The following is a 22,311-nucleotide window of genomic DNA, read 5'->3' on the forward strand; positions in this document are numbered from 1 at the left end:
CTTGAAGGCGGTGAGGTACGAAGACTGCTCTTCCAACTGAACAAAACAAACAATTTCAAGCAAACCCCCTTTCTACAATGTGGTGACAAAGGTCAAAACTATATAGAGCCTAAAATGCAGTGAATGCAATCCATATCCAAGTCTGCAGGAGGAAAGCCAGGTGAGGCCAGCACTGAACCGCGATGCTTGGAACCCCACAGCAAGTGCCCGTTTGTTGCCCAGCACAGTAGAAAAGCTCCCAGCTTGGGGACTGGTTAGGCTATAAGAAAATGTAAAGTCTTAGGTGCACTTTATGTTTGATATCACTAAGTGACACAGTGTTCCAAAATTTGAGATGAGGGGATGTACTGTGTGCCAGGCCTTACTAGTGTACACCTTCTACGTTACAACTGCAGGCTGATCTGACTACACTTACAGTAGGTGCTTCAGAACGAAGCTGTGAGCTCAGAACCCAGGCCCACTGTGCTGAGGCTTGTGAAACAGGGCTATCCGAAGCACACTGTGACACACTGAGCAGCTACAACTCGACACCTTCACTGTGTTGTTCAGCAGAAAACGACTTCTATATATGTCTGAGTAATAGAAAGCAAACATTTAAACACTCAAATTGCCAAGAAGTAGGAAGTGGAGGCCTCTGCAGTACACTTAAGCTTCCATTCTAACTTGTAATTCACTGCACATCAAAGACAATCAACCTGCCCTGCTGCCTGCCGCACAAGGACTATTCCCTTCCGTGATCAGGCAGCTGCTGAGGACAGAAAGAACGCCTATTCTCCACAGCCTTTACCTTGTTTGATCACTGGTTACTTTTGATCTGACACTGCCCTCTCTCTAGTAATGACTTCCCCCTCATAGACCCTACCTCACATCTGTCACAGAGAATAAAGGGTGTCAAACTGAGACCTGACAAGGCCTATGGCCATGCGAAGTACTGCCAACAGAATGTGCACTGGCTCCCACAATTTCCAATTCAGCTTCTTTTGTTCTGATAGGTCCAGGGTTAGGGTACCAGTGAGAGCAGAAAGGATTATGCGCCAACTGTGAACCCAAGCCTTCTTGAATATGTATCTTTTATCTTTGATTCTTCATCTTCCTAACTGCTGCGAACTTCATGGTGGCTACTATGAAATACACATTCAACAAGTGCAAAACAAAGTTTGTTTAAATCCCTTTCCGTGACAAAACAAAGGATACAATGTATTGTATTTCAACTCTAAACCCTAAAGGAAAAGATTTCAAACCCTTATGTGAACTACGACAGCTGCCAAACAGCACTATTGTAACAAATGAAATCACCCAACTTTTAGAATTTTGGGTGCATGTTATTAAGCAGATGAAATCACCCAATTTTTAGTTCAAGCCTTCATGGCCAAAAACCAGAAATATATCTTAAAACAATGCATATGTTCACAGAGGAAAATCGATCGACTGTTAAAATATGCATTCTCACAATAATTTGGTGTGAGACTAGATAAAGGCTGAAAATCAATTCCAGAATCTTATTTAAATAATGCCCTGACTATATTATCTTTGACATTACTAGTAATCATTTCTCTAAAATGAGCAGTAAGAAAAAGCATCATTTTTTAATCACATTTTACTGAGAATTCTTCAATGTTCATTAAAACATTTTATAAATTCTTAAATAGAAATATTTCTGTCTCCTATAACACATATACAAACTAACAGAATATTATCAGATACACACTAGAGGGAAGTTTGGGAAATGTACAGGTCCTCTAAAATTACTCAGTTATAATGCCATCTTTTTTTTTTCTTTATGAAGAAATAAGAGCTTTTCTTAACTTTAAAAATGTGGAGAAAAACCATAGCCAATCAGCAACAGGGAAAGTTAATGTGAATGTGATGTAGCACTGTAATGAACACAAACATGTGGTCAGCACTGCACACACACAGTAAAGCATCTCGGGCCTTCAGGATACGCAGCAGAGAGCTGGTTCTGACATGTGGAAAAAGTTAACTTCTCCAACAGCTGAAGAACGATAAATGTATTCCCAGAAAGGGGAAGTCTATAAAGTTAGTTGAATAATTTAGGAAACTTCAGCCAAAAGACTAAAAATTACTTATTACTGTGGAGGACTAGATGGAAAATATTCAAATTCCTATACTATCAACAATCAGCATTATTATATCCTTATAAAATCTAAAAATATTATAATTCAAGGTACATTAGTAAAACATGATCATTTTCCCTAGACCTTAAATCATGAAAAGGATAACTTACACACTTGGAAGCAACCATTAAAAAGTTATGCAAACACTATCACTTCACAATACAACTCAAAGAATGGACAGCAGAGCGTGTGAAAATCAGTAATTTCCCAAGCACTTTCTCCCCAAATTATGCAAACATCATTTTATCATTAAAAAAGGAATTCTACACAAAATTCCCATTTATGTGTTGCTTGGGTCATTCACTCCCTAATAATTGGTTCTATATAACTATTAAAGCACATAAGGACAGAAAATCATAATAAGTTTTTAAATTATAAAGAAGTTACAGATTGTAGAGTAGTGAAGGGAACTGCTTTGCCACAGGCCCCAGGTTCAATTCCCAGCACCCATATAAAAGTTCACAGCCATCATTTCTTCCAGTTCTAGGGTAGAGTATAATGCCCTATACTGACCTCACATACCAGACATGCACTAGTTACAGACATGCACGCAGACAACATACACTGACACACCTGCACACATACATGCACACGCACAACTAACCTAAAAGTAACGTTTTTCTGACTCAGATAAAGTAGGATCTCAAGAGAGTTATAGCCGGGCAGTGGTGGCGCACGCCTTTAATCCCAGCACTTGGGAGGCAGAGGCAGGCGGATTTCTGAGTTCAAGGCCAGCCTGGTCTACAGAGTGAGTTCCAGGATAGCCAGGGCTACACAGAGAAACCCTGTCTCGAAAAAAAAAAAAAGATAGTTATGAGTTTTCCTAATAACTAGGGAAATTAAAAATAGTCACTGAGTTTTTTATGTTTCTTCTTTTGAAAACTGTTCATCAGTTCATCTATTGATAGGCAGTTTATTTCTATCATATTTAATTTTTTCAATTCTTTATAAATTCTGGATCTTAGGTAGCAAAGATTCTCTGCAAAGATTCTCTGCCTTCCTGTGGGCTATCTCTGTGGACTGCTTCCTCGACTGTACAAAACACTTTCCTAGGGGAGAGGCCCACCCACTACACCCGGGTGACTGCTGTGTTCTTCAGTTCTGTTCACAAAGTTCTTGCCTATCTGGATGTGTTCATGGTCATTCCCTATGTTTTGCTGGTTAATTTCAGTGCTTAGGACTTTAAATTAAAGCCTTTGATGCATTCTCAATTCCTATTTATACAAGATGAAAGTATGACTACAAATTCATTTTCTGCAGGTAGATACCTAGTTTTGCCAGCACCACTTGTTGAATACGTATTCTTTTCCACTGCATGTTTTTGCCACCTTTGTCAAAATCTGGGTGGGCAATGCATCTGTTGGTCTCTATCCAGATCATCGTTCTGTTCCATCTGACTGCCTCTCTGTTTTTGTGCCAGTACTACGCTGTGTTTACCACTACAGTTCTATATGTAAGTGTTCCTAATTCTTAGGACCGCTTTGGCAGTATGTGGACTTCTAAGAAGTCCTTGTAAATTCCTAGATTATTTTTAAATCTAGATCTGTGAAATATAACACAAGAACTTTAATGTGCATTGCTAACTAGTTTTATATCAACTTGACATGTGCCAGAGTCATGTGAGAAGAGAGAACCTCAACTAGGAAAAATGCGAAGACTGGGCTGCAAGCAAGCCAGTAGGGCAATTTTTTACTTAGTGATTGATGTAGGAGAGTGCCATTCACTGGGGTGGGCCCACTCCATGGCTGGGGTCTCCTGGTTCTATGAGAAAGCAGGCTGATCAGGCACGGGGAACAAGGCAGTAAGCAGCGCATGCCATGGCCTCTGCTTCAGCTCCTGCCTCCAGAGGTCCCCGCCGTTTGACTTCCTGTCCTGACTTCCTTCGATGATGACCTGTGATGTGGGTTAAGCAAGCAAACCTTTGTCCCACAAGTTGCTTTGGTCATGATGTTTCATCATATCAACAAAACCCTGGCTAAGACATATGTATTCCATTAAATATGTAAATAATTTTGGTGCCATGGCTATTTTCACACTATTAATTCTGCCAATCTAGGAACAACAGAAGGTCTTTCCATTCTCTAGAGCAGTCTCTCATCTCAAATTTTCATTACAGACGTCTTTCTCTTCTATGGCTGAGAGTGTTCCTAGATGTGTTGGTGGTAGTTTATTCTTTGGGTCTGTTGTTGTTTTTATGCTATTATAAAAGAGATAGTTTTCCCAATTTCTTTCTCTAAGAGCACACTGTTGGTATAAATGAAAGATACTACACTTTTCCATTAATTCTATACCCTCCAACTTTATGTAAGTGTTGGCTGGATCTAAGAATTTTTAGCAAGTTCTTTTAAGATGTCTTAAATACAAATCCCTGTTATCTGCAAATACTAACAGTATGGCTTGTTCTCCCTATGCTCCCCGTCTGTGGAGGTGATACTCCGAGCACTGTGCTGAGGAAGAGGGAGGAGTGGGCCTCCTGGTCTCACTCCTGACGTCTGAGGAGAGGCTACAGCACAGCTCTACTGTAACGATAGCTGCGGGTTTGTAAGCAGCCTTTGTTACCTACCATCATTATTATTGAAGCTCTGTTCCATCTATTACTCCTAACACCTGTTTTATTACAAAGGCTGAACTCTGTCAGATGCTTGCTTCTCAGAATCAACCTGGTGGCTTTGTGGAAGTTTACATAGACTGACCCAATCTTGCCCCTCCACGATGAAGCCCATTTAGTCATAACGTTAGTGTCACATTCTTAACGTGTTCCTGAATTTGGTTTGCAACTATTCTGTTCAGAGACATGCACATCTAGGTTTACTGGTGCTTTATTCACTACAGAAAGGAAATGGAAACAACCTAGAAGGCTGAATGAATAATGACAATCTGACAATACATAAAAGGCAGTATTATTCAACTCTCAAGGAAAAGGAAACCAGGAAATTTGCAGAAAGCGAATGTCATTATAATCTATAATATTAATGAGGTCACCTAATCTCAGAAAGAAAAAAAGATCTCAGGTGCCCTTCATACGCTGGTCTTACCCTATAATGTTAAACATGCATAAATGTAGACAGCTGTAATTATGGGTTTAACATAATATGTATTAAGGAGAATAAATACAAACAACAGTATTAAGTAAAGTTACCCCAATCTCAAAAGGAAAAAAAATCACATGTTCCCTTTGTATGCAGATCTTAGCCTGGGAGATATAGATACATATAAACAGCTATAATTATGGGTATAATATGATACATATTAAGGAGAATAAACAGGGTAATACTGGATGATGATGGTGACGGGCAGAATGTAGACGAAAGAACATATAAATCATAAGAGAAGATAGAAAACTAATTATTTTTCTCCTCTCAACTCTGCTGGGGTCTTTATTCCTTGTTTGTGGCAAGTATGTCCATAAAATGAAATTGACAGGATGTTTACACACTTCAGTTAAACCTACACTTCACAGACTGTAGACATCCATGACTCCAGAATGACTATTCTAACTGTGCAGAATATAGTGGTTACATTTCAATATTGTAAAGACTAGGACTGAGCAAGTGTTTGTTTGAATGGTTGCCTAAACCTAGATGTACAGTGATTTTATTTGTAAATTCATTACAATAAAGTAATCTTGAGTTTAAATAGCAAAGATTTAAGGGGGTGCGCAACGGAGCCAACCTGCACACCACGAGTATGTACATCTGCATCACCTGGAGCCAGAAGCAGAAGCAAGAACACTGCCCACACAAGGTTAGGCAGGAGCTTAGCCTATGCCGCTTCTGGCAGAAAACCAGGTATGTCAAAAGCCCAAGTGTCATGGGGCGGTCACAGTGGTACTTCTTTTAAATAATGATAGTAAAACAATGCAAAAACTGTAAACTACGAATCTGTAAAACAAATTAAAACATAGTTTGTAAACTATGTTCAGAGAGGTAAATTAAAAGGAAAGGGGAAAGGATGCGGGGCAGAAAGAGAAGAGGCAGCTAACCCTCCAATTCTTCTGTCTTTAGGCCTAATCACTAAAATAATAATGAAATTAAGTCTCACATAACCTACAAACCTTAGCACCTCATTACTGGGAATAAAGAAAAACATTAGCCAAAACTTCCCCCCAGATCCAAATACTACATCTCATTTGCTGACTGGCAGGCTGGAAGGTGGTTGAGGGAAACAAGTCCTCATAAATGACAGGCTTAATGGACTCCCAGCATCCCTCTGGCACCCAGCCTTATAAATTTCTATTTGCCGAGCCTAATGATGTGATTCTTTATCTTAACACACTATCTCCCGGTGCCAGCACTCCAGCACAAAGCCAAGACAGCACTTTCACTCCTGGAGCGGAGAGATAATTTGATTTGCTCACATATTTCTAATTTCTTAAAATATGCAAACCTAAGAACATAAAAAATTTTAAATTACACGTAAAGAAGCAAGAAGAGATACAAGTGGAGGACCTCCACCAACTACAAGTCACCTCATTAACTGAAAATTACAAACTCAAGGGAGACAGCTAAAATCTGACACACGCACACACACACACACACACACACGCACACACACACACGCACACACACACACACACACACACTTTAGAAAAAGAATATAAAAATCATGTTTGCAGTGCCCTGTCCTCAGCTGATCACCCTGCACTTTCCACACCGAGTGTCTGCATCGGGCCTCTAACACCAAGCTAAACTCCCCTGCGCTTCCCTGTCATCAGCTCATGAGTCCCTCGAGTTCATAAACTAATTTCAATATTACTAAACAAATAGAATTAGGCAAGTAAATCCGCAGAGTAAAAACATAATACACTACCAAGAAAAGTTATTGAGATATTATCCAAGTGACTGCCTGCCCTCTATACAACAGAAACGTACACATTCCTTTTTGTTTTCCTAGGCATTTAAAATGATAGAATAAATGCATTTATGTTAACAGGTTATCTGGCACATAAAAACACTCTTAGAGAAAGATATCAATAGATTAAAAAGAACGAGAAGACCTAACAAAGACTAAATTTTACTCTTAAAAATTTACTCTTAGATTGAGATTATTCTGTAAAGTAATTTCGATTTTTAATTATATTACTCTTACAAATAGTATTTTAACAAAATAAAGCCAACTTATTAACAGAATATACAAGTCAGCACATTCCATCTCTCTGGTCAGAGCTACATGTGCTGAGCCATTCAAACCCCTCTAACCTCACTGACAACTCACCTGGGAAGAACAAGCACAAAAATCACATCATAGATGAGGAAGCTCAATTTTTAAAAAACTTTCTTATTTTTTTAACCTAGAAACTATTAATTTGGCATCATTAAACTAAAAGGCTATTACTTACTTGTTCAAACGTATCTTATTTTTAAAAGTATATTCCCAGCGCATTTAAAGAAATATAATTCAACAGTATGTTCAAGTCAGAAGTGACCCAATGGACCACTAAACCAATATTTACTCAATCCCTTTTCATATCTACACTTACAAAGAGAAAGATAAAAAGGTGACTAGATACTCCTTGTCCTCGGGAGAAATGGCAGGTCATGAGCAGGAAGCACAGACAAGCCATTTCAATTAAGGAGTGACCGGGCCTTAGAAAACAGGAACTGAGCCTGTCTTAGTGCCCTTGGCTATCCCTACAAAAGCATTTGCACACGCACAGCCGACTGGCACTTGGATTCTAGATTCTGCCCACTACCGCCTGAGACAACTCAAAGCTACACACAATGTGAGTGCCTTCATGTAGCAGACACAGGCCAGGCCACCAGTCCCTAACAAGAATGAATTACAGTCACTGTAGCTACACCCCAACAATTAGGCTGGACACCAAGGACAGACTAAACACATATTGTGCGAGCAGATACTTAGCCATATGACAAGAGATATAAATTACATGAAGACAAACGCCATCTTATCCATGTGCACACTGAAATAGTTCTTAAAACCCTAGGCCATCAATGCATTGCCTCTGGAAGGAGACAATGGGAGGAAGCACTGTGAAGCAAGAGTGAGTACTTAAGTTGACTTGCTTTACTACTTCAAAGAGCAGAACAAAGTTGAACAGAATGCTAACAATCCCGGTATGGTGCGCAGGGACCTACTGCTCTTTGGTGTTTTGTATCCCTTCCCTCCCTTCCTTCCTCCCACCCCACCCCTCCTCTTTCCCCTTCTGCTGTCAGCCACGGGGTGATAGACTTTACAGCTGTACAATACAGCCTTGTGGACTTCCAGCCTCCAGGTCCATGTGCCAGACAAACCTCTGCTTTGACAAATTCCTAAGCCATGGGTATTCTATTACAGTAGAAGAAAACGGACCAAGACAATGCTCTAGCTAGATATAACTTTAAAAATAGCTCCATGGCAGATTCTGCACAAAAGGGACTGAAAGGAGAAAGATGGAAGTGTGGGGCAGGCTAGACCCTCACTACACCTGAATTCCACAAACCTGTTAGAGAGTCTCCATGGGGTTTACAGAAAATGCAAAACACATCCATGGAAGCACCTGTCCTACTTGAAAATGAGAGAAACACAAACTCACTCTTTATAAAGGGTCTACAATGACGTAGTCCTCAGTTTCTTAACATGGCTCATTTGAGACTATAAATGTCAAATAGTCATAATTTTATGTACAAAAAGCTTCTGGTAAACAAAGTCACCCTCTCGAATTCTAAAGTTTATTCTACTTAAGCTGGAACCACAAATAAGAATATTCACATTCTCTTATTGCTTCACATACAAAGGCAATTTCAACTTGTAGTGTTCTTCATGCAATTAGTATTTCATATGGCAGAAAACCTAAATCTGCCCAGTAATACCACCTAAAGGAAAATAATTGTAAATGAGGCCTCCCAGCAGCACAAACTGTGCAAGCATTACATCTTGATAGCTGCATCCAGGCCAGAAAAGCCCTGTCAGTGAAATGTACCAAGACAATGCTGCCACCTAGAGGCCACTGCCTAACATGAAGGATGCCTGCTCTGGCAACTACGGGAAGCCACAAAACCAATTAACTGCGGTAATTCCCGACCACACAGGCAAGCAGGAGCTCTAACAGTGTTTTAGAGAAGATTCAATTTATTATGAGAGAGAAATAACGGAGTTCATCTGACTACTGCCAAAGTGCAAGTCGAACTCTGCTGGTATCTTTTCTAAGACAGAGTTCTTTCTTGAACATCTCTATTAGTAGCTAATAAAATTGCCAAATGACCAATATACTTGTCAAAGCAAAAACAGTTGACTACTTACACATTTCATTTATTACATAAATATGTTTAAGTCCTATGGAAAGTTAGCTATCAGGGATTCAATCGTCCAACAGAGCTCAACGTGTTCTGAATTTCCTTCTAAGAACCTAAATGAAAATTACGTTGGCTTTTCTTTAAGGTTTATTGAAACCCTTTAAATCCCCCATGAAATGAAAACCAAATCCATATCTGATTCTCTTTGGATTTAAGTATATGCCACATTTTCAATATAACACAACATGGACAAAACCAGCAAGAAAATAAAGCATATCCTTCCAAAATGAGCAGCGCCACCTTTGAAAAGCCATTAGCTACATCCTACAGGGACAGCAATACTCAGAAGTCTCTGGGCTTAGAACACAAGTGCCAGTCAAACCAACAAAGATACTACTAAAATTTAGCAAATGTTCATGAGAGGATGCATTGCCTTTCATTTATGTTGTGGACCAGAGGTGCCAAAGCTTCATAAATTAATTTGTGATAAAATATGAACAACCTTAGGCTTCTAGTGTATCTTATGAATCAGTGTGCACTGAGCAACTTGAGAGTATTTATTATGACTTAATCTTCAACTACAACCTGTAAGACAACTATCAATATAACACCATTAGAAAGTGATGCTTCATGAGGTTTCATGACCTTCAGCAACTTTCAAGGTTACAATGCAAGTTAAAAACAAAATGTCAATCTCTCTGATCCAGAACCCTCTCATGCGCCCTCAAATGACGATGCTCACAATAACTGTAAGGAGGACCTTGAGGTACTCTGTACTGCGTGTTTGAGATAAAAGCATATTTTGTGGCAATAAAAGCACTTAATTTCAATTCATGGTGCTTGAATTTTTAAATAATTTCAGAAAGCGTCATCTCAATACAAGAGGTGATACCTTAACCCCTTCCACAACTGAAGTTTATACGTGTGTGGGGTTTTTAGTTTTTTGTTTTTTGTTTTTTTACATTTCAAAACCCAATGGGCCCTCCTTGTGGATGAACATTCATGGCGCCTGAAATACCACGGGAACTGCCAAGGAAGGAGGCAGCCAACAACTGTCCACACTGAGGATGCATGAGCCACAGCACGGCCAGCACAGCCAGCACGGCCAGCACGGCAGGGTAACCCTAAGGGGGCAGTAGTGGCACACACCTTGGGGGTAACAACAGATCCCTTCCTGGGTATAAAACCTGGTCAGTAAGAGGAAGACCAACCATGTCGGATACCAGAACAGAGCAAACTATTCACTCAAGTGAACTCATGGCTATCAGAGGAGAGTCTACAGCCATAAAAAAATCTAATTTATTAAACCGGCATAATCTCTAACAACAATCTATAAACACATGTCCTTATATCCACAGGTAAGTATAGTCTTCACTACTTGTCAAGCAAACTTCTCTTTGCAATAGAGAAAGACCACCACAGAAAAAACACAACCAATCAAAAGGCAATTGTGAACCCCAGTCCCAATAGATACATCTACAAAGTACTCCCTCACCTAAGACCCAGGGAACATCGCAGAAGAGGGGGCGGGCGACTGTAAGAGACAGGGGATCATGGAGTTCGCTGTCTCCTAGTAACATCAGAAGCTAGACCCATAGTCTTACAAAGTGACTGCCCAAAGATAGGCTGAACAATGGTAACACCAGCACTCATGCCAAACTGGCCCGGGGAAAGCCCAGGAGGCCTCAACTCTACACAGAGAACAGAGGAAGGCTGGGAGAGGGAGAGGGGGTCCTCCCCAGGGACAAGCACACAAACTGGTTGTTGAATACCAAGCAGTCAGCTCCAAAAACACATATTCAAATAACTATACAAACTGAACAAGATATGCTTAGAAATACAGATGCATACAACAGCGACTAGTGAAAAGAAGTTATGAGTTTAAGGGAGAGTGGGGAAAGGCATACGGGGGGCTTGGACAGAGGAACAGGAAGGGAGAAATGTTACATTATAATCTAAATTCTTCTTTAATTTCAAAATTTTTAAAACTTGAAAAGGGCAACAAAAATGTCTCCATTTTGAGGCGCAAGTTTAAAAGCAAGTCTTTTTTATAAATACATTTTTTCGACACTGGAAACTCCCACCTGCTCCTCCCAGGGATAACATTTCCTGGTAATTGATATACTCTCCCTATCAGTTAAAACTAAAATGGCTTTGAGTTTCATTTAGATACAAGCTATAGCATAGGTAAACCTAAAAAAGACATGAAAGATCAGTACAATGTGATTCCACTTCTACCAACACATATAAAATGGGCTAACTCACAAAAAAAAAAAAAAAAAAAAAAAAACAGGAAATAACTTAGCAGCTCCCATGTGCTAGGGAAGGGAAAGCAGAAGCAATGGCTGAAGAGCAGAGTCTGAGCTGATAAAGAAAACATTATGTAATTAGATAATGGTGATGACTAAACAGCTTTGTGGATATAACAAAAACCAATGAACCTTATGTGATTATAACTCAGCAAGAAAAAAATTGAGCAGTACATTAATCCACCATGAGACATGTATGCATGTGCTTCAAATATAAAACTTAGAGATGCTTTGCCCACATTTACTAGATCCTATCTTTTAACCATTCTAAGTAAATAATATACAAATAAGTATATTTGTAAATATACATATTTTGGGGCATTAAAATATTCTTAACCTAGAATTATTGTAATTCCTAGAGGCACCATGGGGACTCTAACAATGGACAGATTTAGCTAACAAATCTTATCTATTCCAGTATGCCTGAGTTAGATTCGCTGTCAGATTTCTTTAAAGACACAGCAGCATACATTAATGGAGGTTTAAAAACCCAGCACCACACACAAGCATCTATTCTCTTATGGGACCAGACTATAAAACAGTTGGGAGACTTCTGCGTTTCAATGAGTAGTATTTGCTACTTGATAACCAGGAGACAACTTGTAAACAGAGTAAAAGGAAAGCAAACAGTAGGAACGAACTGAACAACACCGACGAAAACAAGTACTTACTAATTTGTTCTCCTGCATGTATATCCTCTGTAACTTCAGGCAGCTCTTAGCTATGACAATCATGCCTTCATCGGAGATCTTGTAACACTGGCCAAAGTGAATGTCTTTGAGTTCTCTGCATTTTGAGCCCAGCTGTAAACAAAGAGATTCGCCTCAATGCTCAGAAAATAGCAAAGACAACATATTTCTACTGAGATTTTCATGCAGTATTTTAAAGAAGCCATACCAAAGATAAAGAATGACTTGTAAGTTACTTTTAAATTAACAGAAAGTAACAAAAGTGACTAATAACTTAAAACAGTATTTTAGAAACTATCTGTCCTCTAACATACGTGTTTCAATTGTACCACACAACACCAACGTACACAGACTTAACAGTTTTAAGTTCACACTTTTATTTAAGTCTTTACAGTGTATGTAGACTGGGGTTGGGGGTACCTAATGGTAGAAACAGCAGCATAGTCATATAAATCAGTATTACACAGCCATTGAGACCTAGAATATCGGAAAAGTAGAAATATGAAAACGCATACATACTTTCCTTAGATGAACAGGCATGTATACAAAGAGACTGAAATGCAGAGCAACATGGAGATGACTGGCTTTAATGACTGCAGAGAGGTTCATCCCTCTGACTGCCCTTTCATTAACTGAGACTTGAAACCAGCGCATGGTACTGCTTCACTGTGTGATTCCCAAACAAATTTGTTTTGGTTGATTCTCCTCTCCATGCGTGTCCCTTCATCGTCCGCTGCTTCATGTATGTTTTCATATCACGTGGCTCCTCTTGTCCTCAGGTCTTCTTCAGAAAAATTGCTCTCTCATGTGCTCTCGCTCTCTCTCTCTCTCTCTCTCTCTCTCTCTGAATTTCTCAATGTTTGTCCATACTCCTTTACCACTACCATCCCAATCTGTGTGTGTGTGTGTGTGTGTGTGTGTGTGTGTGCATTAAAAGCTGAAATCCACATATGAGATGGAAATCTTTCTGTGTCTGGATCAATTTGCTAAGAAGCATAATTTACAGATCCATGTATTATTCCTAAAAATATTTCTTTACAGCTAAGCAAAATTCCATGGCATGTATCATATTTTAATATCCGGAGCTGACATCTACTAACAGACATCTAGGCAGATTCCATCCCTTCTATAATGAATAAAGCAGCAGTAAACATGGAAAGCCAAGTATCTCTGTCGGAGGATGTAGACGTAGAAGTAGCTGCTCAGAAACGGCACAGCTAGGTCAAATGGCAGATCTCTTTCTATTTCCCTGTAAAACCTCTATACTCACTTCAAAAAAAGGGCTCCTCTTGCTTCCACTCCCACGAGCAGGGGCCAAGGCTCCGCTTTCCCCCCATCCTCACCGTCCTCACTGTCCTCACCGTGGTCTACTGTCACCACTTCTGTTGACAGCTTTTCTTATTCAGGTAACATGCAACCTTGAAGTTATTTTCATTTGCTTTCCTAGTGGCCAGGGCTGCTGAAGACTTCCATAAATTCTTAATGGCTACTTGCGTGTCTCCTGAGAGCTGTGGTTTCTTTAGCTCACTTCTTTCCATTTTTAGCGAGTATTTAATTTTTTGCAGTCCCTCATAAATTGTAGATATTAGCTCTGTGTAAAGTACAGGTGGCAAAGACTTGCTCCTTCTTTGCAAGCTGCCCGGTCATGCCGGGGACAGTGTTAATTTGTGGAGTCCCATTTGCTAATTCTTGGGGTAACTTCCTGTTGGGATCATCCCCAGCGCCGCTCTTATCTTTAAGGGTGTTCCCTGTTTCCATTTTCACATTAAGTTTTTTGATCCAGTTTCAATTTTTCGTGCACTGTGAAAGATAGGGCTCCTGATGTCACTCTTCTGTCGAATAGTCCCCACACGCTCTACGTGTTTGACACTTGGGTCAAACGTTAGGTGGTTAGAACCCTGTGGGTTTATGTCAGGCTCCTCCACTCCGACCCACTGATCTACATACCTTGTTTTTCTGAAAGTACTTTGTCGTCGTGACACTATAGCTAGGTAGTAGAATTTTGAGATGAAGCATTAAAACACCTCCAACTGTGTTCTTTCTTCTTATGAATTCTTTGGCTATTACTGGTTTTATGTTTTTATTTTATTTTATCCATGATTTTATTTTTGGATTGTATTTTCTACTTCAATAAAGACTGCCATTGGAATTTTGATAGAGCACGTATTAAACCTGTATACTAATTTTGATAATACAGCCATTTTTATAACTTAATATTGCCTATCTAGGAAGATCCTACCATTGTCTGGTGTCTTCTTTGATTTCTTTTTCCAGTGTCTTCCAATTTTTACTGTAAAACTCTTTCACTTCCTTAGTAAGGTTTGTCCCTAGGCAGTTTGTTACCGACATAGAAACAAGTCACTAACTTTTGTATGTTGATTTTGCATTCTTTACTGAAATGAAAAGATGTGTATTAGAGTTTTCTGGCAGAGTCTATGGGGCCCTTCAAGTATGGAGTCAAGCTGTCTATAAGTAAAGATAATCTGACGTCTTTCTCCCTTGTTTTTTACCCATCTCACGATTTACATGTTACTGCTCTAGTTAAACTAGAGTGAAGAAGACTGGCAAGAGCAGAACTTCTCATCGCAGGTTTCAGGGAATCTTGTTTTTCACCATTTAGTGTTGTGGTTGCTACAGGACTGTTGGCTACAGCCTTTATTGTTCTATGGTATGTTCCTACTGTCCCTAATTTCTCCAGGACTCTCATCATGAGGACACACTGAACAGTCAAGTCCTTTTCTGATGCTATGGAGATAGTATGTGGCTTTAGGCCTTGTCCTTGCTTGTACTTAAGTATCTTTGAATGAATAAAATAGTAATCAATGTCGTGCAGGCAGAACTCTCTAAGACATTTTTCCTCAGCGTTGAAGATCTCATCCCGGGCTGTGTGTGTACTACACCCGCACCCTACCGCTCACCCACAGCCCTAGCCAGAAAAGGCCTCTTTAAACCTGACGGACCCAGGAAGCCATGAGCCACACCCTACCGCTCACCCCCAGTCCTAGCCAGAAATGGCCTCTTTAAACCTGACAGACCCAGGAAGCCATGACTGCTGCTTACTTAGTTCTATGTCATAGTTAATTCCAGATTTCAAAACTAAGTCCATGCTTAGAAGAGTAGCCCAGGAAAACAAGAACATGAATTCATCTACCTAAGCTTTAGTCTCTCCTTCACAATACAAGCCAGAGCCACAGTGACAATAAATCCAATACAGTAGAGTAGCTAAACATCTAAATGTAATCTGAGAAATTACTGTTACTGCAAATATTATAAATACACACATGTATAGGTATACATATATATAATACTTCCATCGTTATTTGTCATGCTCATTAATATCAGCTATCAAATCCAATTTAATTCATCAAAAAAGGAGGTACATTTCTAGAACTTATACCTAAGAAAGCTGAATCGAAACCAATACTTAGAACTCTGAATTGGCTCAAATATGCCTGAAAGAAGATTAAAAAATGGGACTTTTCAGTCTGCTAAGTACTACTTTAACCCTCAAACAACCTCTCCATTACTTTCTACACAGATCTTGCTCCTGGTCCACAGTGGTAAAACACTGGCATTCTCTGGCTAGAGGAACTCTCCATGGGCTGGGGTCTGGGAGAGAGCACAGGGTTTGGATTCTGTCTCTAGGAACAGAAGCATGTTGGTGAGGTTAGTGTTCACTTCACGTATAGCACTCAATGAACTTTTAAAAAGCCATTAAATGTTCCAAACTGAAAGGGTTCATCCATATGTCTAGCACAATGATCAAAACAGATCATCATACCACTTGACAACCCTAGCTATGACAGTCTCCAGGCTTCCAGTAAAAATTAGGTTCATACAAAGGAGTGGGCTAAGAAGGCCTCAAACTTCTTAACTTTCTTAGAAAGCTGCAGAGCAATGCCATCAAACCCTGAATGATGGTGTCTATAGAACAGAAATCTGCACTCAAGACTTTAGTTAAACCTGGGGGTAGAAATAGAGGTTTGGGTGGTGGTGGTGGTGGTGGTGTTTTGGCTTTTCAGATACTTAAGTTCTCAAAAACAATTTATCTCCCATGTACTTTTAGTAAGGATGCTATTAAAGCATATTCTATAAATCCTGAGACTATATCAAAGCAAGAAGACAGAACAACCAAGTAATAAGAAATCTAAGCCAATATCAAGATGGAAGAACTAATGGATCATGCTGAAGTCGTATTAAGATGACATACTGCTACAACAGCCAACCCTTAGCAGGACAAGTCGAGCTCAAGGTCTTCTGAATACACTAGCTAAGTTTAAGAAGGCAATTCCATTCAGTGGCTACACATCGGTGCACTCCTGCCACAGGAGAAATCTGTGAGCTTCGCTAGTGCTAAATATAAAAGCTGACTAAAGAGGGTAGAAGAAAGGCACTAATCCCAACCAGAGCAAAACATTATACAGAAGAATGCAGTACATAATTATACAACATAAAAAAATAATACTCATCTAACAAGAGGCACAACAGAATTCAGTCACAGGGGGAAAGGGTGAGAGCCAGAGAAAGATGGGCAAGAGGGCTGAATTCTCATCCTCTGGGGATTAAGTACAAAAAGCAAAGAAGCAAGGGAGAGAAAACACTTCCCTTCTGGAGGAAGTCCAGGCATCCAACTCCTAGTGGGGACCCGGATCACTCTCTATCTAACAAAGGAGACATGCTCACCAGTGGGGACCCGGATCGCTCTCTATCTAACAAAGGAGACATGCTCACCAGTGGGGACCCGGATCATTCTCTATCTAACAAAGGAGACATGCTCACCAGTGGGGACCCGGATCACTATCTAACAAAGGAGACATGCTCATCCCATCTCTACACTCCCGTCTCTGAGGAATGAACAGTTCCCAAGAAGCAACCAGCTTTGACTCCGCTGACTGGGACTACTCTGCCGACCTACTTATCCAGCTATGACTAAGTCAGATGGCCAGCCGCCAGAGTCGTATTAACAAGCCCACTTAGCTCTCTCATAGAAGCAATGTCCTATGCTTAAAGTCTCTGCTAAATTTGGTGTATTTTATTCTAGCACTCTGTTTTATTCTTACTCTATTTAGTTTCTGGGCAACAAAGGACAGACCCCCTGGAACTTGGACCATCACTGCATAGGAAAGCCAAGTGGAGCGGCTTACATCTAAGGAGTGACTGGGCCTTGGTGGAGTCTTAGATCACTGTGTGATGCCACACTGGTGAAGCTTCAGGCTACGGCCAGTGATTTAGGCTGACTGCACGGAATGCTAACACAAGTGATACTGGTCCATTTATCAGCAAGGAAATGACATCATGGCACAGGAGAGGACCAAGTGCACAACTGCCATAGACCCTTTCATTATCTCATTCCAAGCTAGTGATTCGAGAGTCTCAGGAAACAGGCTGGCTATTATGACTCACTCCCTAAGGAGTGACCGTCAGTTACTGTCACAACAGTCACTGCCACTGTTTTAGACAACATACCCCATGAAATAGATCAATCTTGACTGAACTGCCATTATTTTATCCATAAATATTCCAAGTTCTAGACTCTCAAGGCAGCGTCAAATCAGTATATTTTGTTGTTGTCTTTCAAACCCCTCCATGTTGCAAAAAGATCTGTCCATGGCCCAACAGAAAAACACTCAAAGAGCATCAATCAAGCCTTGTATGTTTCTCTATGCGCTTGCCCTGAGTCCCAAGCCACAGACAGGACATACATGTCTTCTAAACACAAGATTCTCCATCAAGGAAGAGGTTGCTGGAGACACTGGGGCTCTGACCCTGCCAAGTGGAGAAGAGAGCTTGATTAGATGCCTACCATCTAGTTGAGACACACACACAGAAAGCGGTACCTTCAAAATAAGATATGGCCCTGTCTTGGTCACTGTTCCTGCTGTAATAAACCACCATGACCAAGGCCACCTGGGGAGGAAGGGATTTCATTCAGCTTAACCTTCCCCCTCAGTCCATCATCAAAGGAAGTGGGACAGGAACAAACAGGGCAGAAACACTGAGAAGGAGCTGAACATGAAGGCGTGCTGCTTACTGGCTTGACTGATTCATCATGGCTTGCCCAGCCTGCTTTCTTTTAAAACTCAGGACCACCAGCTAAGGGTGTCCCCATCTACAATGGGCTGGACCCTCACCCACTGATTACTAATTAAGAATATGTCCTATGGACATATCTACTTACAGTCAGATCTTCTGGAGGCATTTTCTCAAATAAGATGAATCCTCTCTGACTACAGCTTGTGTCAACTTGACATAAAGTTAAGCAGCACACTCCTTAACTAAGGTTTCATCTAAACCCCGCAGTAGAAGATGTGGGGAGCACTTCAGGCTTTCCTGACCCAGCGTAATGAGCGTAGGATTAGGAGTACGAGAGACAAAGTCGATTAGCCGAGTATCGTCTCTCTATTAATGAGGCAGTTTCTGCTTCCTCAGGTCCTCTGCGTCCTAACAGCATGAAGAGCCGAGCAAACTGAGACAGCAGGACTCTTCTCCTCCATCAGGGACATGAGCAGGCAGGACAGACTGCTACAGGTAATCACATTTGACCAGGACAGAAACCTCCTGGCAGAAGCAGCAGGAAATAGGAAAACCTGAATGGAAATCAACAAATTGCTATGGGCTCAGGATGGACAGTCTGAGAATGGAGCCCACAGGAAGGTGCGGCTAGAAGGCCCTGACAGAAGTTCCGGTCTCCACAGATTGTACCAGAGAAAAAATTACTTCCACATTCTAATGATGGAAGAGAGAAAGTATTCTGAAATACACCAGAAAATTCTGGGTTGTTTTGTTTCATTTTATTCTGTTAAGACAGAGTCTCTTCTAGTGACCCTGGCTGACCTAGAACTCAGAGATCCAAGTGCTGGGATTAAAGCTGTGTGCCATGTGCCCAGCTACATTCTGTTGTTGACAGAGTTCCTCCTCAGGAGCAACTATTCACCAGAGCCTAACCCCTCCCTGCTCCCTGACCCTAGAAAGTTCCTCTCCTTAGGATCCACCTCTCCATTGTGTCTCCTGTGCTCATCCTATACCACCTAAGGTAGAAGAGTAAGTAGAAGTTTCCGTAGACTCTAACACTCCAGGGGAACACTCACCAAACTGTTAAAAGGCCTCATCACAGGACAGAGAAGACTCCCTCGGCCACACAGTCCTTCCCACACTCCAAGGAAGACTAGTTTCCACAAGTACCTCTTATCGAGATATACGATCCACAAAGTATATTAAAGGCATAGATGACTAGATAGACAGGTCACAGAGAATCCCTAACCATTAGAACTAGAGTCAGACAGAGCTGCAATGCTGAATTACTGAACCAGGACATTTTGTTTGTTTGTTTTGTGTAATATAGTGAGGGCTTTAATGGAAAATACAGGTGACATACAAGAACAGAAGAATACATGAGAGCTAGAAACTCTAAAAGTTAGTCAAAGCTAGAAATAACAATACACATAACAGAAATGTAGAAAGTCTTGGACAGGCTCATTAGCAGACTGCAGGGAGCTGAGTGGAATATGGGGGTTTAATTTTATGAAACAAGTCAGTTCCAAAAAAGAAAGCAAACAGAAGAAACTGGAGAGGAGTGATGCAATGGCCAGGATCTACCAGCCTGCTGCAGGAGCAGCATGGAACTGAAAAGGTCGTGCGGGATGCCATTTGAAGGGAGGGAAGCCGGCCGGCGTGTGAGGTACTGGAGCCTAAACGTTCCCCAAATTAATGTTCCACACCAAACGCCAAGCTGAGACGCTCAAATGATACCACAGGGTGTTACCAAAGACGAGATAAAATCGTGTGGGAAGGCAGATGATAAAGACCCCACCTACGGGGAAACTGTGAGGACATATCTAACCTCTCATAAGCTATGCAAGAGAACAGAGTAAAATGTCTACATCTGGGTGACAAGAGAGCACCCAGTGAAAGGCAGAGACAGAACAGAGCTAAGCACAGGCATCCAGCCACACGCTACAAGAAATCCATTACAAATAAATGTAGACAGAGAGCAAATGGCTCAGGCACTCAGCGCTCACACTAACCTTCCAAGGGTAGCAGAAGTTACACTCACTGAACAGCACACTTCAAGCAAAGTTTGTGGCTTTAAATAAATACACTTGTTTATTTAAAAATACAGGAGACAAAAGGAAGAATTAAGTAATAAGAGTCAAGATTCCAAAAAGACACAGCAGTCCTTATTGCATGCTTACAACAAACTGTCAAAATATCTGAGGCAAAAAAAAAAAAAAAAAAAAAAAAAACATAATAAGGAAAAACATGAGTTCACTATGAGAGCTGAAGACTTGCCCTGTGAGCCAACCATGCAGCCCCTTGCTATTATCCAAAGATGCTGGAAAACAACATCTAAACAACATCGCTCAGAATTACCTCAATCAGGTGGAAGCTAAGCTATCCTGTGGTAGTTGAATGGGGGAGAACTACACCGTATGTAGTGATGATGGAATATTATCAAGTGCTAAACAGAAGTGAGCTATAAAAAGACATAGAGAGCTTGGCGGTAGTGGCACACGCCTTTAATCCCAGCACTTGGGAGGCAGAGGCAGGCTGATTTCTGAGTTCGAGACCAGCCTGGTCTACAGAGTGAGTTCCAGGACAGCCGGGGCTATACAGAGAAACCCTGTCTCGAAAAACCAAACAAACAAACAAAATAAAAGCACATAGAGATCCTTAAAAATATATAATTAAGTGAACAAAATCAAATTTGAAGAGAGCTAAAGTCTGTACAACTTCAAACAGAAGAGTTAAAGTTAGGAAGAAGACGGAAGAGTATGAGCCACGTGCAGGAGAACGACGCAGAATGAGTGGGAGAGCGAGGGTTTTTGCTTTTTCAATCGTCTTCTTTTCTTGGTTTTGTGACTGATTATTGCTGCCAGCCTTGGGGTTAAGCTTGGTCTTCACTCATAAGTGCCTCCAGGTGCACACGGTTACCCGCAAGCTCTAGCCCAGGTGACCCTCTTAGGATGGCAAGCCTTCTGAAGCTCTGTGGTAGTTTCCTTACTCATCTAAGGTGCCGTCTCAATTCCGCTGTCACTATGAGTGGACTGTTGTTTCAATGTCCATTATCTGAGCATTTTACGACGTTCTCTATTGGTTTCCAGGTTCATTCCATCGTGGTCGGGGAAACTACTTTGTATTATTTCATGACCTTTAAGTTTTTTAAAAGGCGATCTACTTACAAGAAAACTCCACATGTTCATAAAGATGAGTATTCTTCCAGTTACTTATTACTATTTATGCCCAACTTTTCTTTCCCTTAGTTATTTGTGAATGATTTTTTTTTTCTGCTTTTGGAGTATGCTTTTTAAAAAAACCTGATTTTAAATGTTGCTCTCAGAAGTCCATTGCTTAGGTTTCCTCAAAAAAAGGGCTTCTATCCATTTAAAATCCTCTAGTGTGCCGTATGTTTCTCCTTGCATGTCTTTGACTTGAGTCTAACCCTGGCTGTTAAAGGGCTTCAGAGATGGCTCAGTGGTTAGGGTCGGCAGCTGCAGCTGAAGAGGCTTCAGGTCTTAGCATCCACACCTGGCAGCTCACAGCCACCTGTAAATCCAGGTCCAGGGGACCTGACACTGTCTTTGGGTCTCCACAAACTCTGCTACCCATGTATGTCCACTCAGGCACACACATACACACATGAAATAAGAGTAAGTAAATAAGTTAGGTAAATTATTATAGTGTGCTGACTTGAGATATTTCCCTAGGACTTACTGCTTTGGCAGCTGGGATTTCAAAAGAGATTTCCATAAACACCAGAAGTTTAAAAGCAAAAAAAAAACCGTACACACACAACTCCCTCCTTACACACAACTCCCTCCTTATACACAAAACTCCCTCCTTACACACAACTCCCTCCTTATACACACAACTCCCTCCTTACACACAACTCCCTCCTTACACACAACTCCCTCCTTACACACACAACTCCCTCCTTACACACAACTCC

At 40.8% G+C, this 22,311-nt stretch overlaps 1 protein-coding gene across 2 annotated transcripts in view; it reads right to left on the reverse strand.

Annotated features, from left to right (window-relative positions):
* Fbxl17 (F-box and leucine rich repeat protein 17) overlaps window positions 1–22,311 on the reverse strand; it is a 426,380-nt gene that overhangs the window by 381,284 nt on the left and 22,785 nt on the right. For both annotated transcript variants that reach the window (XM_031368580.1, XM_031368581.1), the window contains exon 4: window positions 12,348–12,479. In XM_031368580.1, coding sequence (XP_031224440.1) covers window positions 12,348–12,479 — 132 coding nt within the window. The remainder of the gene's footprint in view (window positions 1–12,347; window positions 12,480–22,311) is intronic.

Source organism: Mastomys coucha, unplaced genomic scaffold (assembly GCF_008632895.1).
Source record: "Mastomys coucha isolate ucsf_1 unplaced genomic scaffold, UCSF_Mcou_1 pScaffold14, whole genome shotgun sequence".
Classification (NCBI taxonomy): Eukaryota; Metazoa; Chordata; class Mammalia; order Rodentia; family Muridae; genus Mastomys; species Mastomys coucha.